This window comes from Scleropages formosus, chromosome 20, assembly GCF_900964775.1.
Source record: "Scleropages formosus chromosome 20, fSclFor1.1, whole genome shotgun sequence".
In the NCBI taxonomy this organism is placed as follows: Eukaryota; Metazoa; Chordata; class Actinopteri; order Osteoglossiformes; family Osteoglossidae; genus Scleropages; species Scleropages formosus.
This window is the reverse complement of record NC_041825.1, coordinates 13,018,760-13,037,339: the sequence shown is the minus strand read 5'-3', so window position 1 is coordinate 13,037,339 and position 18,580 is coordinate 13,018,760. Positions and strand designations below refer to the sequence as shown.

Sequence of the window (18,580 nt, the reverse complement as noted above, 5' to 3'; positions counted from 1 at the left end):
TGCTGACAAATTCCATTTAGTGATACTACAGCCAAGATTGTTTATATCAGACATACGGACAGTTGTGCTCATGTCACAGTAGATTTCTAAGCTTAATGTTCATAAGTCAAACACTTTACTGCCAACATTATGAGGCCAGTTTAACATTTTGAAAAGGAACCAATACTTTTGTTCAAATGTGAAGGCACAAGGCCCTACTTTTTTGCATTATTTCGCTAGTTACCACTCACAGTGCTGTGCAAGACATTTCAAATGTGATGGTTTTCACAAGCAGATCTCTCAGTGATATGTAAAATAATGGTACAATGGGACAGTTCAATTTAAGTTAGAATATCCAGTGTGGTTCTCAAATTATTTGGAAATGTAGCTGGGCGGCCTTGTTAAAAAGTGTTACAGCTTTAAAAAAAAAAAATTCTAAATCATAGCAGTTAACACCTACAGGAACTCTCAGTAAAGGTCTATCAATTTTTTGTGAAACATTTTTCATGAAATTGACAAGCCCCTTGAGCAGCAAGTGGCTCTTTCGGTGCAGATATACTGCTTTAAGAGGCACAGAAACTGCCTGATGAGAAATTACTTAACAATGAATCAGCAGCCCCAGAGCTCAGAGAAGATGGGAAAGGACTTAAAATGCAATTATATAACTTGTACCACACTTTGTAATACATTAGGTCATATAGCACAGTTCTATATGAAAGCCATAAATTATCTGGATAGAGGACAAACCACTGTGCTGTGTCAAGACCTTGAAAATCACATTACCAAATCTCATTCTGAGTTTAGGACACACACTTCAGGCTGCCTTCAAGCAGTGAGCCCCCTTAAACTCTGGTTCCAACAAGAGCCTGCTTCAAGTACTTTGCCTATTGGAACAATGCAACATCTTGCAGTAGAACTTTACTGAAATCTGTCCTAACTGCTGGGGGGGGGGGGGGGGAGGTTTCTCTGAAGGTCAAACGCTGCACATGAATCCATTCTCAATTCTTGATAGCGTCTGCAAAGTCACTACTCCACTTTGTTATACAACTGAGTCCAAGTTTAAGATGTCTGAGAAATCTTTGGATTTTTTGCTTAGTTTATACTCAGACAGGTTCTTCAATTACATTTATTCATGTAGCAGATGCTTTTCTCCAAAGCGACTTACAAATGGATGCCATGTAGTGTTATGAGCCCACACACCTTATTCGCCAAATGTGACTTACACTGCTAGATACACTACTTACAGTGGGTCACTCATCCAGACATCAGTGGAACACACTCCCACTAAGGCTGAACCTGAACAGCATGTCTTTGGACTGTGGGAGGAAACCAGAGCACCCAGAGGAAATCCACACAGACATAGGGAGAACATACGAACTCCACACAGACTGAGCAGGGATCGAACCCACGCTCCCTCGCACTACCTAGGCGCTCTGAGACAGCAGCGGTGCTCGCTGTGCCACCGTGCCATTCTTAAATGCAAGCAACCACGTTCCATCTTAGTGGAGACCAAGAGCTGCAAAATGCTGATGCCTGAAAGGGGGGGCGTGCACTTGTAACTGAGGTATTTGCCACTGGTCAGGGAAATGAAAGAGCACCTGGTATTTCACAGACAACTTTAGGGTAACAGCGCCGACATTCTCGGCTTCAAGGAAGCGGGGGCAGGGGTCACTGATCAGAAAACAAGTCTGGACAGGATCTTCAGGTTTCAACCTCTCATTTGTCATCTACTTTCAGTCTCCGCTTCAACAGAATTTTGTTTGGTTCCAACACAGATCACATCTACAGACAATCAAGTCTAAGTGCCTTTTTACAGAGAAAAGACAAAAGGAAAAAAGGAAACAACTTAAAACATTGTGCGTAACACTAGGGTCTTCCAACAACTGCATATCAGTTCTTCTAGACATGGCACAGGTCACCTTACTCGAACGCCTTGATGGCCCACACGCAGAGTTCAAACAAAAAAAAAGTACACATTTACATTCTCAAAGACTACGTATCACATACTTACGTAACGCCTTAAATCTAAAAGCCATAGGCAGCCTTTCTACGAGTTTCACAGCGAGCTCGAAACCACATGATCATGTGCACACCGTTTCTTCTCACTTTGGCTCATTCACCTGAAACACGTGAAAAGTGTGAGAAAATAATCCACTAAAGAGAAACGCCATCCGCTAGGGGATGAATGTTTAGGCTTGTGACAAACATTCATTGCGGATTGCAAACATGATCCATGATTTTGGGCCTGTATTTGTCAAATTTGATTTTCACATTTCAAGACAAACTAATTCCCCCCATCTGGGAGGCACTGAAGCTATAGAACACCTCTAACTGTCTGTCTATGAGTCTGATGTTGCAAGCAATCCTAATGTTTATTTTTAAATCAATGGAAGAATCGTAAACAACTTTAAGACGACGACTCGGGTGCCAGTATATCACACTCAATATGACATTAATAATTAACCCGCCGCTTTGTTTCCCACGTACTACGTGTTGCTCTTTAAGAGCAAAGTCCTTCTCTGCGAGTTACATTTATTTATTTAGCAGACGGTTTTCTCCAAAGCGACTTACAATAATAATAATATCGAGTTACTGTCAATTTACTCACCCATTTGATTTGCACAGCTGGGTAATTTTTACTACGGTAAAGATCTTGCCTAGGCCAGGGTACTACACAGTACACTTGAAGATTCGAACCTACGACCTAGCGGCTCTAAGCCGCTATGCTACCAGCTGTGTCTCAGGAGGCGAAAACGCGCTCCGTGGAACCAGGGGCTTAACAGCCTGTCAGGGTCGTAGAAACGTGATCAAAAATGCAAAGTATCAGTGCTAGACAGACAGGGGGCGGGGTGGGGGGGGGGGGTCGGTCGGACGGACAGACAGACAGACAGACAGACACGTCCCCGGCGCTCTTTCAGTTCCCAGGACACACCCTCTTCGAACAATGTCGCGCGCCAGGTATGTCGCGCGCGAGCCCTACACCCACCCAGCGCGGGAGCGAGCGAGCGAGCGAACGTTACTCCCTCCATTTCCTCAACCGCCTTCCCCTTCATTCCTCCTCGCATCAACACCCGAAAAGTTTCACCGGACAACTACCAAGAACGCGCCAATTACGCGTAAAAAAAAAAGTGTGGTAAAAACGAGCACGTGTTGCCGCGGTATGTTAATAATAGGACGTCTCCGCGCCGTACAGACGTGGCTGCGCCGTCGGGACCGCGAGCTTTGGCCACAACTTCCCCCGGGAGAGAGAGACACGAAGCCGGCTTCGTCTGTCCGTCTGCTGCGCAGCGGCCTTAACTGCGTCTTCCTCAGTAGCTAAAGGTCTCGCTATCATTATTCTGTTATGAACCGCACGAGCAGGCCGTTATACCTAGAGGAAGCGCATTCAAGTAAGTCTTTCGGGATTTAACCGAGGCACGTTTGACTGAGTCTTGGGTTCTTCAGGCTGAAGTTCAGCGGGACGCGACGCCAAACACCTGAGTGGTTCCTGTTCCACCGTCTGCTAAACAGCCCCGAACCACCCGGACGCACCTACGTTTCCAAACGGGGAAAACAAATAAGTAACAAAGAAATTAAAACGGCAAACGTGAAAGGCAACCTTTGAAAGCACTTTCCCCAAGTACAGCGTAACCGGCAGAAAGAAAAAGAAGAAAAACGCCACTTTTCGAGCGTGTCTTACCTTGTAAGTGCTCTCGGTGAGCTTGTTCACTTCTTCGGGATCTCTCGACATCGCTGGATCCTGTTAATTTCCACTACCGAAATGTGCTCCTATCCTTACGACAGCTGGGGAGGGGGGAAACTAAGCGATAAAACGTCAGGACCATTCACAATATCCGACTTGATATAAGTAAGTGTTCTTAACGTCGCCAGCTGAGGCGGCCCTGAAGTGGTGCGCGACACGAACTGTCAAACTTCTGCGTGTGCGAGCACAAAAGGTGAGATCTCTGACGTCATGGGCTCCTAATGCACTTTCGGGATTGCGCTCCAGCCTTCCAATAGCGCTCCCCAGAGGCGTCCGCGTGTAAGTCTAAACCCTCGTTTCAACCTTGTGGAGCTAGCCGTATATAATATATGGCATAAAAAACTATTTGAATTTCGATGTAGCCAGCCAGTACATCAGAGCCACACACCGAGGCAGCAGGGGGCGTAGCGGTTAGGGCTGTGTCGCCTTTCAAGTTGAAGCTCCCTGCTTCGAATCCTACTCCTGCTGTGGTATAACGTACTTACCGTGTCATCACTAACGTTGATGGTCTAACAAAGCGAGTCACACGATGAGACAAAAAAAAGTAGCCAGAATAAGTAATACATGCAGTGAGCGAAATGTTTGTCATTTGCCTCAAACAGCGTTCCCCCCCTGTGAACATTTTGTACCTCCGGTATTACAGAACCTTTCAGTGATTTAAATCCCTATCGTCTTTTATCGATCACACGTGTACAGCTGTGATCAATACATGTCATGCCCAATCTGCCAGTCTTTATTTTTTATACAGGGGAAGTTGCTGGGAAAGCTGGTTTTTTTTTTTTTTTTTTAAATTTATTTACAGGTACCACAGTTTTTGTTTCCATTGCCAATCACGGGCAGGTGTTTACATGGAACTACGGAAGAAGATGCGCAACTCGACATTGATCACAGCCATTCTCGTTGACATAGTGCCACCACGCCTGTCTCCCAGTGGATCAGTAGCCCATTGACGCAAAAGGATCGCAACGTTCCGTGAGAAGGGAAAACGTTCCACTTAAAATCAAATGGAATGTGCTCTTGCAAAGGATTTTTGTATCAAGAGAACTTTGCGACATTTCATGTCAAATGTACCAGACAAAAAAAAAAAAAAAAACTTTTCTGGGAAGGTGTGAAAAAATAAAACATTACATTCTTTATTTAAATATACAATGCAGTGTTTTATCCTTGTCCAGAATAAAATCATTCATTACATTAGATTCAAAAACTGTCACCAACTACTTTTTCACTGCTTGATTGCAGCGGTATGAAGCCTGTCCTTGAAACTTTGGGCAGAAAACAAGGTACATCATGGATGCGACACAATACTAACACACTCATTCTCTCGCATATTAACAATCTATGCTCACATTAAAGTCACCAATTCGTCTGAATATGTCTTTGGACTGTGGGAGGAAACAGGAGCACCCGGGGAAATTTATACATACATGTGGAACATGCAAATTCCACACAGATGTGAACCCATGTCCCTCATCTGATTGCACAACCCATGCACTGTGAGACACCAGCACTAGGACACAATCAATATAACATAAATATCAACATACCCAGAACAACGCAAAATGTCAAACCCCCAGCAGATGCAAAAATATCAAAATCAGTCCGTACATCAAGTAGACATAAGTAATAAACAGACTCAGATGCTAAATTCACAAATTAGTATCCAAACATGGACTATTTCCACAATGTAATTTTTCCTTAGATGTGTCCATTCAGGAATAACCTGATTAGGTCACTCTTCAGGTTGCTTTAGATGACAATTAGTAAATGTACAGGTCAATCCACTGCAACGGCGCTATAGTTGGATGCTAGTATGATGAACCAGAATAATGAAGTTACCAACAAATCAGCACAATAGGAACATTAAGAGAGTCATACTAATAACAGGGTGATGTACTGCAACCTGACTGGGCGACACAAACAGAATCTGAAGGAAGTTTCAGCAGTGCCAGTGGGAATGATTGAATGGCTCTAACAAGTTGCTAAGTCATAGCTTGGTAGGAGGGATCATGTGCTGTTATGGTTTATGAAAAAGAACTAGAAATTTAAGAATATTTTCCACAAATACCATACTGTTGATGGTGACGTTCTGGGACTTGCTGGGATTGGATCAAAATATTTTTATACAGGGGGTGCAGTGGGTTGGACCGGGTCCTGTTCTCTGGTGGGTCTGGGGTTCGAGTCCCGCTTGGGGTGCCTTGCGGCAGACTGGCATCCCGTCCTGGGTGTGTCCCCTCCCCCTCCGGCCTTACGCCCTGTGTTACCGGGTAGGCTCCGGTTCCCCGCGACCCCGTATGGGACAAGCGGTTCCGAAAATGTGTGTGTGTGTGTATTTTTATACACAGAGAACATTACAGGGCTCAGTCCAGTGCCATGGAGGACTCCTGTACAGACCAGATCTGTCAGAAAACAAGAGAGTATGTATGTATGTTTATATATTATGTGTGTTTGTGTATGTTGTGTTTTTATTTGTCTACACTAGGAGCCATTGGGAACCGAAGCCAAATTCGCTGTATGTGTGTGCATACTTGGCCAAATAAATCGGATTACGATTCTGACAATGTTCAGATTCTTCTTGGGGGATATGACCCACTGGACGTTGTCAGCAGAAAGAACTGTGCTGCTCGCCACCGCCTGCCACTTAATCATTAATGCATTTCTCTAACCAATGTTTCCTCAACACCCTGCAATTTTTCTAACACTGGAGCTTTACACGTTTATATATATTCTCAGCAGAATGGATGGTGTCCCGCCCCCGGGAAGGAGCCAGGCAGCCGCACCTGCGTCCACTCAAGAAGACCGGGCATAAGGGCTCCGCGTCCACACTTGGGCGCGGCTTCTCGCAATCGCATCGTGCTTTGCGGTCTCAGCGGGCTTGCCATTACATTAGTGCCTTGCCTGTTTCCTGGTCCTGACCTTTGCCTGCTCTCCTCGACCACGACTTGGATTATGATTACCCCGTTTATGACGTTTGCGCCTCTCAGACCTTCGCCTGTCCCCGACCTTGATTTTGCCTTGTCCCTGAACCTGGTTGCTTGAATAAAAAACTCACCCGCACTTGGGTCATCCACCTACCTGTCTCCACTCCAGTGTTCGTCCCTGACAAATGGTTTTGTATAATGTTTTTTGCTGTGTGAACAATTATTATTATTGGTATCATCATCATCATCATCATCAATAATAAAAACAGCAATAAGGGTTCTAGTAATGATTGAGACTTGTTTAGGTTTAGCTTCGTCCAGCCCGTATTCGGCTGCTCGCTCGCTGCAGGAATGTCCACGCGCGGCGTAGTGAGTTACTGTCGTCGCTCGCAATTGGGGGTCTGTCACGTGGCGGTGGCAGCGCTCCTCATGCAGCGCGTGCACTTCGGCGCGAGGACATGTTCTTCACTGCGTTCTCTCTGCTTCCAGCCGCTCCGAAGCCGTTCTTCAGTCTCGGCATCGACCGATCTCTTCCTGTGACCCGGCCGGGGGGGGCGGGGGAGTTCGGGGGTCCACATGATGTGTCGGTAAGTGTCTCTCTCGCTGCCTTTTACATTTACATTTTCATTAGCGGACGCTTTTCTCAAAGCGACGTACGACGTCATCTCAGAGAAATTTGTGCATTCGTTCATTGTGACAAGAGTCTGAGAACGAAGTCGTAGACGTGTGATTCTTACAGCTTGTTTCTTTAAAGTTACCAACGTAAAAACGTTTTAGTAACTTTATGCCAATTATTATGGTGGTATCTTAGTTAGTAAGATCCGCCAGTTCTTAGTCGGCCCTCCCGCAAAAAAAAGTTTCTCGAGAAATATACACATTTAATATCAGTTCATTTTTTTACAGTATATAATACCGCATTTCGAGTGATGCAGCAGTAATTTATTTTGCCGAGCAACTTCTTGTCTTTAAATGAACGCAGTCCGACATGCAATTCTGATGCAGGCTTAAGGATGCGCGGCGCTGCCGCCTCCCCGCCCTGCTGCCCCAGCTCCTGCTCCGGTTCCTGCCCCTCCTCCTGCCCCTCCTCCTGCCCCTGCCGGCTCCGGCAGCTCCACAGGTCTCCACCAATGTACCACCAGGTACACCCACAATTTCTCCCCCACCACCAGGATCCAGAGGTTCGTTTTTCAGTGCTCTGGTCACTCACAGAGCTCCTGTCCAAAATGCCTCCGTCCAGACAAGGTGTCCGGAAGACTCGTCTTTCGCCAGACGGTGGACAACGTCACGTACGAAGGGAGCCGGGGGCAGCTGGCCTCGGACATTCCGGCCGAGGCCGTCTTCGAGCTGCTGGACCCCCAGCGTCGCTTCCGTTCCGCCACCTTTATGTACACCTGGGATCTGGGCAACGGGTACGTACCATAGTGCTGCACTACGGTACAGTACCTGGCTCCAGGAGGGGCAGAAAAGAATTGCTGATCTCTTTAGTGTACGCACACACACACAAAATGAAATGCAAATGAGCAATACACAGTGAATAATCAGCAGCAGGTTTTCTTGGAATGATGAACGTTTTCTGTTCGTTCCCCCATCTCAACGTTTGTCTTTAGAGAAGCGGTCTCGGGCGCGGAGTCCTACGTCACATGCAATTACAGCTCATCTGGGAACTACATTCTGAAGCTGGAAGTGGGGGTCACCTGGGACAGCCACACGTACCTAACAAGGACCTACAGCGTAGACCTTGAAGTCCTCGGTATGTCCTCGTTGCCTCCTAAACTCTTCTGGAAGGGTCTACGTAATGCCGCTGTGGTATACTTACGTATGTTAGTCACTTGAGCACGGTGGGATGTTCAAGTGAATAAGATGTTTGTGCATTGAGTACTTCCATACAGCTGCGTTTTCACAGCGTGTTTTTTAATATACGTCTTAAAACTGGCATTGTAATGAAAAACCTTTTTGTTTGCCACTAGTAGCTCTAGACAGTTGTTTTAGGAATATATTGATAGTTCATTTGCAGCGCATTTACGTTTTAGTGTCTCTCTGGTTTTCATTTTTTAAATTTGTCCCTTGATGTTTTTCAGATGCCATCAAGGGCATTGAGTTTAACAGCCCTTCACGTTATTATGTGGCTGAAAATACCAGCCTGTCCTTCTTTGTTGGTGGAAGGTGAGTGTAACAGGAATTTATATACTTGTATTCACACAAGGGGGCACAGTGGCACAGTGGGTTTGGCCGGGTCCTGCTCTCTGGTGGGTCTGGGGTTCGAGTCCCAATTGGGGTGCCTTGTGATGGACTGGCGTCCCGTCCAGGGTGTGTCTCCTCCCCCTCCAGCCTTATGCCCTGTGTTGCTGGGTTAGGCTCCGGTTCGCCATGACCCCTCTTGGGACAAGCGATTTCAGTGTGTGTGTGTGTGTGTTCACACATAATAGTGTGCCTCACTTACACATTGACGAGATACATAGTACCTACAGTAAAGATTGATGTAAACGTAAAGCAGTGTTAGAATTCTACAGCAAATTTTTTTTTTAGTATTTTTAAAATAATATTTAGAACTGAAGGGGGCGTGGTGCCGCAGCGGGCTTGGTCGGGTCCTGCTCGCTGGCGGGTCTGGAGTTTGAGTCCCACTTGGGGTGCCTTGTGATGGACTGGCATCCCGTCCTGGGTGTGTCCCCTCCCCCTCCAGCCTTACGCCCTGTGTTGCCGGGTTAGGCTCCGGCTCCCCGCGACGCCGTATGGGACAAGCGGTTCAGACGATGTGTGCGCGCGTGTGTGTGTGTGTGTGTGTGTAGATGCACACTACCTACAGTAAAGACTGATGTAAATGTAAAGCAGTGTTAGAATTTTACAGCAATTTTTTTTTTTTTTTTTAGTATTTTTAAAATAATATTCAGAACTGTAAGGCGCGTGAGAGATTCCTGGTCAGTTTTCAGCGATAAACATTGTTCGCTAAGCTGACTTATTGTCCCTGATCTTCCACACCGGGGGGGGGGGGTCAGCACTCCCATGTTGCTGTGCTGGAGGATGGAGCACAATTGTTATTCATCTTCCCCTGCTTCCTGCCACATGGTTGAGCTGTACAAGAACACGTTCAGCCTGAACTACACCTTCACCTCTGAGGGCAGGTACTGCCTGAACCTCTCCTTCCGGAACAACATCAGCGTGGCACAGACATCCTACAGCATCTTCGTCACCAGGGATTGTAAGTCTGATCACAACCTTCGAGGAAAATCATTTCATCAGTAGGGTGGTCCTGGGCAAGATTATGAAGGACAATCATTAAACCATAAAGTGATGATTTAACTGCTGTAAATGGGAACTTCTTTCCTTCTGCCACATGTACTCCAGTTTTAGTGGTGCAAATGGGAGCCAGCTGTAGCACAACAAGTTAGCAGTAAATGAAAGTAATTGAGCTCAATTACTGAATATGAATTAGGTTATGAATCATTTGAATATGAATTGAGTTCCCGATGAATCAAAAAGAAGAAAAAGATTGCTCAACATCCAGAGATGTGCTGTTAAATTGATTTTTCCCAGCAAATTAAGGGCATGCATGTATTTCTGCAATGTATCTTGTGACTTAATTTATGCATATCAAAGTAAAATGTCAGAGAAAACGGATGACAAAGGCATGTCTGTTGCAATTTATGTCACGTTGCTGGGCTTGTTATAAGCATGAATGCAGACTTCACCATGTGCTTGTATCGGATCCAAAACAAAAACCAGAAATACGGAGGATAATTTTACTCTTAGTATTAATTTATCCCATCCAATGTGAGTTACACCGTTGTCTAAGTGTACTCATAAGTGGATATAGGAGCTAAATAGTACTGAAGACATTTTAAAGGTGTTTTAGAAAGCCAGTTTTTAGTCGACGCACACTGAACAAAATTTCTAGAAGAGTAAAAAAAAACAGCTTTGTATGTAACTGCATATTTATCCACGTAGGTGAAGAAAATCTAACACATTGATGCATACAAATGTATTTAGTTCATGTAAGAATATATAATTGCTACAATTACACTTTCATAGATGCATAAGAACTCTAGTTTAAGGTTTTTCTCTGGCTTTGCTCTTTTCACGTTAAAATTCATTACATCGTTTCAGATAATAAGGGGCTTAGAAGGGCATATTTTCGGTTACTCGGTTACATGCAGTTAACTGTTGCATCACGGTTTTGAGGATCTGTCTGAATAATTTCCTGTAAACACGCAATTAGCAAGTCAGTTCAGGCAGATTTACTTTTAATTCAATTGCAGGAAGCTTACAGTATTGTTGCAGCCTGCTGTGTGTGGCTGGCGATTTATCAAGAGACTTTGTGACTGGCAGTTGCTTTGTTGTCTAAAAATGCGGTATGAATACACAATGCAAAACGCACACACACAAGGTTATGTAAAATATCGGTGACAGCAGTGGGGTGAATTTAGCTCAGATGCAATACAGTGGGAAGTTTAAGAAGCATCACTTTGTGAATTCCTGCCTTTTCTCTAGAAGGAAAAAAAAACAACCTATCTGTTATTTAATTCTTTTAATAAATTCTCCGGATATAGCAAAACCGATAAAGGCTACGGATGCTCTCTGTGAAATTTAGCGCGTGTGTCATAAAAGGATTTACAGCCCATACTTCACTTGTGCTGTAAAAAAATAAGAAAAGCGTTTTATTTTTACTGTGATGTTTATTGCCTTGTAATATGCGTTGACAGGTTCGAAAAAAGCGGGTTACTTCCCTGTTTTGGCTGAGCAGGGGACTGTAAAGAGCTGCTTCTCAAAAGAGGTATTTCCATATTTTTAATGCGTGCGTAACCCATCTTGTCTCTTTCTGCTATTGAATAGACGGTAGTAACCTGTACTTCATCTTGCCGTGTGCCGCCCTCATCCTGGCCACTCTCGTCTTCATCGGCGTGATGGTGTGCCGTCCTGTCCGGCCACCGGTCAGGACCGAGGTGGAGGTACGTGACGTTAGCCACCAAGGCCCCTTTTACAGCAGACCTGCAGTGTGGCGGTTCAAAAAGGCCCCAAATATATACAGTCCATAAAGAGAGAGACAGATATACTCACAATATAATGTTCAGAATTTTTGTGATGAGAGTATCAGGTGTTTCCAATAAAAGTTCTTTATAAGCTATATTATAAGGTGCTGTCTGAGGCATTTTGCCATAACGTCCTGGAAACTTCTAAGAACGCAGTTCTGCATTGGGACGAAAGCTGTCTAAAGTAAAACGTAACATGTTTTTTTCCTAATAATCATCGTGAATCTTACAACACGATCATTTTCGTATTTTGAACATTTTCAAAGGTCACGGGAAGCGCATTCATGGTATTTATGTATTATTTTTCAGGAGTTGTTGCGTGAAGAGTAACTAAACGTGTACTCAGTGCAGTGTTGCAAAATTTCTTTTGTCCAGTCCTACGTATAATATGAGTGAATCCATAACCACCTATATACTCTATATGTATGTGTGAATTTAAAATTTAATTGATCAAGACATTTCACCATTGCCAACACATTCGGGTGTTTATTACCCAACTGCCGGCATTGCACTGCCAAACAGTATGTGATAGGAAGGATTTTTAAAACATATGTTTCTTATTCTAAAAGAATGACCATGTGGTGAAAAGTTATATTTATATACTGATGCCCAAGCCATCTTGTGTAAGTTTCATGGGGATCTTGGCACCAAGGAAACTGCATTTTGGCAAAAATGTAGTCTCACTTGGTGAATGAAATAGTTCCACACACACACACACACACACACAGCCTGGAGCTGCTTGTCCCAAGCAGGGTCATGGCAAGCTAGAGCCTAACCCGGCAACACAGGGTGCAGGGCTGGAGGGGGAGGGGACACACCCAGGATGGGACATCAGTCCGTCATAAGGCACCCCAAGCAGGACTTGAACCCCAGACCCACCGGAGAACAGGCCCTGGTCAAACCCACTGTGCCACTGCACCCCCCCGGCTCAGTTCCCAATGCAGGTTTTTTTATTTTTTTTTCTATTTTTAAGGGATTTTGTAGTCAGTTTATCTTTCAAAGTATTGTTGAGTTTGGTGAAATCTGAAACCTCTAGACCACGATGCTTTTTACTGTTTAGTATTTTTTTATACATTGTTATGGTGCTTCACGAGAAATATGCACATGTAGAGATGCATACTGACCTACATATCCCTTCTTCCTTGGACAGCAGTACCCAGCCAATAATGAAGTGTGTCTCATTAACTGGTGATTAAACTTTAATTTTCTCAACAGCCGGATTAAAAATTCAATACCTCATTTGTCCCTTATCCTTAGAAATTAGTACTCATAAGAATTTTGCTCTTTAATTGAGACTGCATACATCACTTCCATATCACATTCCTCGATTGGAAACGAAACACTTATTAAAATTGATTTTTAATCCCGAAATGCTGCGAACTCCACTAGCAGCTGCCTTTGTAACTCCGTCTTTATCTTAAAGCAAATATGGTATCATCTGGCAAGTGGCACAGCTTAATTTTATTTCCAAGAGCAGACATCCTTAGAACTTGTGCTTTTTAAGCTGTGAGTGAACATTTTAAAAACATGAGACTTTTCATTTGCATCAAAAAATTTTCCTTGAGCATTTTAAAGTTATTTGCTCAGTAGCCAGGAGGGGGCGCACAAGAGCCGCACATTAGCGCAGAGACAGACGAGTATCATGGAAAGGCTACTCTGTGTGTGTGTGTGTGTGTGTGTGTGTGTGTGTGTGTGTGTGTGTGTGTGTGTGTGTGTGTGTGTGTGTACTGCTATGTAGCTCTAAAGGACATGTTTAAATGTGCTTTGAAGTCTATAGTTAGAAACAACCATATTACTCAGAGAAATAGAGGTTAGTCTGTCCTAAACCAGGAATTTTAATGGCATTGATCAGCAGCTTTGTGGTGTTCTTCTAATAGAGTATTTATAGTCCTTTCAGAGTGCTGACAACAAGAATATGATTTAAGAAATGCAAGTATGCAGTTAGCAGGTCCTACAAAGCTTCAGCGTGGCTTCATTTATACCGTGCGCACTTTGTAAAATCTAATACGCATTTGACAATGTATAAAGCAAATGTGAAACATGCCGTATAATACGAGAACTATGATCCTGTCAAAGCAGGTCGAACTGGTCTGGACTGGTAAGTGACCATTTCTGGGCTGAGCAGTGACCGTTGCTAAACTGATTGATAGCTCCAGGTACAGGTGGCATTCTCTACATGTGCTGTTGGTGCAAACAGCATGACATCTGCGATGGACGTGGATTAAAGAGGATGGTGGAAGGGAGGGAACGCTGTGAGACATCCTTTGGGGAAAGGTACTAGGAGAAATAAAGAGAATTTAATTGAACGGAGATCTCAGATGGGCTGGATTGACGTAACAGAGCTAATGCCACAAACTATAATGCGTAGTAGACTGGCTGAGGGTGGGAATGTGGGCGGTGATGGGAATTGATCAAAAAGTCTTAGCTTCATAATTCTTGTCATCAAAACTGTGCCGTAGTTGCAAATCTTTAGTTCCGAATAAAGAACTTAGTAAAATTCCAGCGTTGTGTGTCTCCCTAGGTGGCAAATTTCTGCTTCTGTCCCCATGTTAACCTGGAAATGAAGGACCCTGATTCCCGGAGTGCCCTGAGATTTCCTCCCCCCTCATCCTTGCGGAAAAGCGAGTCCCAGCCTCTCCTCCGCTCTCAGGGAGCGTCCTCCCCAACCTGCGTCTCGGAGCTGTAAACCTCTCCCTTTCCCCCACAGCTGCTGGGTCTGACATCACTCCTTCGAGACAGAAGCATGCGGAGAGATGATGGTCATTAAACGTCCATTAATTTTAATGTTAAGGCAGTTGCTTTAATCAACATCATTGCTAAGGTTTATTCTATGCTTCATACTGTACATTAATAATTCATTATGAGCTTTGGTAACACGAGTATGGTTTAAGAGAGGAAATACAAATATGCAGTATTCAGTTTTACCAAAGAGTTGATGCGGTGTGAGCTACCCTCGTCACCAGATGCCATGTGAAAAACCACTCGTTTTTCACACTAGTGCCGCTTGTTTCTGCTGCACAGTCTGTCCTCCCTGTTCTGGAGCCCTCTGTTTTCAATACTGGCTGAGCTGGATTGGCACAACACTATGCATTGCCTGTTTAAACGTAAATTAAATTTACAGCAGCACGGTGGCACAACAAGTAGTGCTGCTCTCACAGCGCCTGGGGGGTATGAGAAGATGTGGGTTCGATCCCTCCTCAGTCTGTGTGGAGTTTGCATGTTCTGTCTGTGTTGGTATCAACCAGGTGCTCTGGTTTCCTCCCACAGTCCAAAGGCATGCTGTTCAGGTTCCCCATAGTGTGTGAGTGACAGAGAGAGAGAGAGTGTGTTCCACTGATGTATGGACAAGTGACCCAGTGCAAGTCACTGCGGTGAATAAGGTGTGTGGGCTCATAACACTACACAGAGTTCATTGGAAGTTGCTTTGGAGAAAAGTGTCTGCTAAATATGTAAAATAGTTAAATCTACATTGTAGGGATTTTCATAGTAGGAAAAGAATGTGCATGTGATGCCTGATAAGAAAGTTGAACCTTGAAAGCATCAATGTTAAGTGTCTCAGATGTGCACTGGGTGCGACGCAACAAACAGCGACATCAGGACATAAGAAGATACATTTACCATGTTTCCCTGCACATTGTCTCTCCCATGATATTCAAGTATTAAGACATTACATGTACCCTATACATTTGTCTTTATGTGCACTGTCAAATTTTTCTATTACTGTACTGTGAAACTTCAATTGCGTGCTTGCAACTGTTTTCAGTTATTTTTCAAAATGTCTGAATGATGCAATTATTATTACGTATTTCTTTTGTATACTGTATTGCGGTGTTGCAGTTTAGATTTTCAGAGTAATTTCAATAGACAAAACAGCTCATAACTGCTTGTACTAATAAATTGTTACATTGTCATAAATAAAACAATGTTAAAGACTGACTTTGTTGCATTCTGATTTTCTTGCTCATTTATGTTTATCACGTGTTAACCGCAGTACTGTATACTTCATCACGTAGTTATACCGTACTCTCAAAAACCTTGATTTATTTTACAGTCCTGACATAGTCACCTTGGAGAATGGCTCCAGCGAAATAAATAAATAAGTACAAATAAAGGATAGATCCGTTACTCCGGAAAGCTATCTTGGACCTTCTTCACTCACATAGTCTGAAATAGTGCTGACAGATTATAGAAAACGCTTGTCTTGGCAAAGCAACACCTTTGATTTTTTTTAAATTGTACATACTACGGTGATAATTTGTAGCTAAACCTTTTGTATTAGACTGAGTTCAATTTTAATACTTTAAACTGTGTTACGCAGGTTTTCAGATTCCGAAAACGGTGAAGTGCCTTTCTCGAACCCTCTTTAGGATTAATTCAAGTGGACGAATCTTGATTCTGCAAACACCGCGATATGAAATAACCCTTTGCCTGTTTCACCAGACTGAGATCTAAATGGATCTCATGCACATAACAAAATTAAAATCGTGTGATATGTCGGTTGGCAGCTCATTTGAAATCTGCGCACGCTGCTCATCGGTATGTTTTAAATGTCAGCACACGTTTCTTAAACTTGTAAATATCAGAGTCCTTGGGGGGGGGGTGCGTTATTTGAGTTATTTGTCTTTCACCGCACGTTGCTTCGACTGTTAGGGCCAAACTTTCACAACGAAAGGGACAGAACTGAACGCGAAAGGTGCAGCTCATTATAATTGGTCACTATTCTCGGTGCCCAAAATGACACCTGAAAAGGCCACAGGGTTTGTCAAGGAAACCTTTTAACCTTCTTGGGCGGCGGCGTTACGGCTCTCGGCGCCTTGCTCTCCGTGCTTTCGGAGCGTACGGCGCGTTCGCCTTTGCGCGGAGGGAGGGAGGGAGGGAGCAACGCTCTGACGCCTCGGCCGGAAGATGTAGCGTGCCGCAGAAGGCCGTGTCATTGTTCAACGGCTGTCGTCTTCACAAACCGAGAAACGCGGAACACAAAAAGGGCAGCTCCTTTCGCCCAGCGGCAAGCAAGGAATAAAAATCATGAAGTTCAGCAAGAAACTTATTTTGAGTTCTTTCTTTCTCTCTTTCTTTCCGTATTTTATTCCCTGAAAGATTTCAGGCACCGCGTTCTTATTATGTGGGAATGGCTGACTCTGGAGAAATGCAATGCAATGAAGCATCTTTAGAACCCTTCGGAGGACAAGAAGCGAAATGACGTGGGCACAACGGACGCGGCCGTGGCTCGTATTAGCTCTCCCCCCAAATTCTACACAGACATTTTCAGTCATACATTTTTAAAAATCCCAGCAAGTGAGCAGTTCTTTCGAAACATGCTGCCAGACAGCCCTAATTCCCTTGACGCGAAGCATTAAATCAAGGAACGGAGGGGGAATGTAAATTATTAACAGTTAACAAGTGTCTAATGTTTATTGATACCATGCACAGGGCAACGTTAAAGGGTCCCATTTGTTGCAGCCACTAAAGACACTTGTGGAGAAGTAGGCGTTTTAATCCCGGTGACCTAAACAAGTTCTCAATCTGGCTCTCTCAATATGGACATCTAATCACCCCTTAATCTAATTGGTTTATTAAATCCCCGTCATTCCACAACAACTGATGTGTGATTAACGTGCATCCCGTTGGTAGATGCTGAAGATCAGCAGTCCCTTGAAAACTGTGGCGGTGCCGGTGATTAATATTATTCTTTTTTTTAACTGCATTTTTAAAAATATTACTCTGCTATTTATTCGGTTTGTTTGATACATTTCATGACAGACACCTTTATATTTTCATCTTATGTACTCTTTCAGTGTTGAAAAGTGTTTCCACACATACTAACCTTGCCACCAACGTAAAAAAGAAACATATTCAAGGTACTTTGTTTACTTTATTTCATTATGATGCCGCTTCTTACGTAATTACAGAAGGAGGCGTTTACCTAGAGTAGATGAGTGCTGAAAACAGCAGGGTGATTATTTTTACTGCGGTGAATACAGTCACAATGACCAAACAATGGTGTAGCTGATTTAGGAGGAAGATTTTGGAGGGAAGAGGGTGTGGTGGTGCAGCAGCACAGCGAGTTTAGCCGGGGCCTGCTCTCTGGTTGGTCCGGGGTTTGAGTTCTGCTTGGGGTGCCTTGCAATGGACTGGTGTCCTGTCCTGGGTGTGTCCCCCATCTCCAGCCCCATGCCCTGTGTTGCTGGGTTAGGCTTTGGCTTGCTGTGACCCCCCCCCAGGATGAGCAGCTTCAGCCATTGTGTGTGTAATTTTGGAGGGAGTGAATAGTACTTTGTCCATTTGCTCAGATCCAAGAATTCAGTATTTGAAGGCACATCTTTGATTACGTATCAGACCATTTAAGATGAGCTGACGAAATACACTGTGGGTGTCAAACTCAGTTCCTTGTAGGCCATGTATGTGCAAGTTTCTGTGTCAGCCCACACACACACACAGTCTGAAGCCACTTGTCCCAAGCAGAATCACAGCGAACCAGAGCCTAACCTGGCAACACAGGGCACAAGGCTGGAGGGGCCAGGGACACACCCCAGGACGGGATACCAGTCCTGCACAAGGGACCCCCAAGCAGAACTTGAACCCCAAACCCACCAGAGAGCAGGAGCCAGTCAAACCCACTGCACCACTGCACCCCCCACCCTCTGTCAGCCTCCTCCATCAACTGTATATACGGATCATGCATTTGTGTTTTTGTTCATATAGAGGAGAAAGCAACGACTCTCACACACACATATGAATGTCACACTTTGCGTGCAGCTCTTTCAGTAAAGTATTGGCACAGTTAACAGATTGAGTGGGTGGAGCTGGGAATGGCCTGATATGAAAATAGGTATAGACTGGGAGACGCTGGTGTCTCCCTGCTTAAAGTGTCTCTGAGTCTCGCCTCTTTGTAAATGGAAAAAGTGCAGTTGGCATTG

General features: G+C 44.3%; 2 protein-coding genes across 2 annotated transcripts in view; one reads left to right on the top strand and one right to left on the bottom strand.

Annotated features, from left to right (window-relative positions):
• The window catches only part of baiap2l1a (BAR/IMD domain containing adaptor protein 2 like 1a), a 32,914-nt gene extending 28,447 nt beyond the window's left edge, over positions 1 to 4,467 (bottom strand). The window contains exon 1 of the mRNA XM_018762041.2: positions 3,659 to 4,467. Within this exon, the coding sequence (XP_018617557.1) occupies positions 3,659 to 3,709 (51 nt within the window). The 5' untranslated portion in view covers positions 3,710 to 4,467. The remainder of the gene's footprint in view (positions 1 to 3,658) is intronic.
• Positions 4,468 to 7,024: 2,557 nt separating this feature from the next.
• On the top strand, positions 7,025 to 14,825 carry tmem130 (transmembrane protein 130). Its single transcript, XM_018761668.1, has 8 exons — positions 7,025 to 7,226; positions 7,642 to 7,778; positions 7,877 to 8,048; positions 8,247 to 8,389; positions 8,718 to 8,802; positions 9,633 to 9,835; positions 11,467 to 11,582; positions 14,185 to 14,825. Exons 1-8 carry the CDS (start codon positions 7,216 to 7,218, stop codon positions 14,347 to 14,349), a joined length of 1,032 nt encoding a protein of 343 aa, XP_018617184.1. The 5' UTR covers positions 7,025 to 7,215; the 3' UTR covers positions 14,350 to 14,825.
• Positions 14,826 to 18,580: the final 3,755 nt, after the last annotated feature.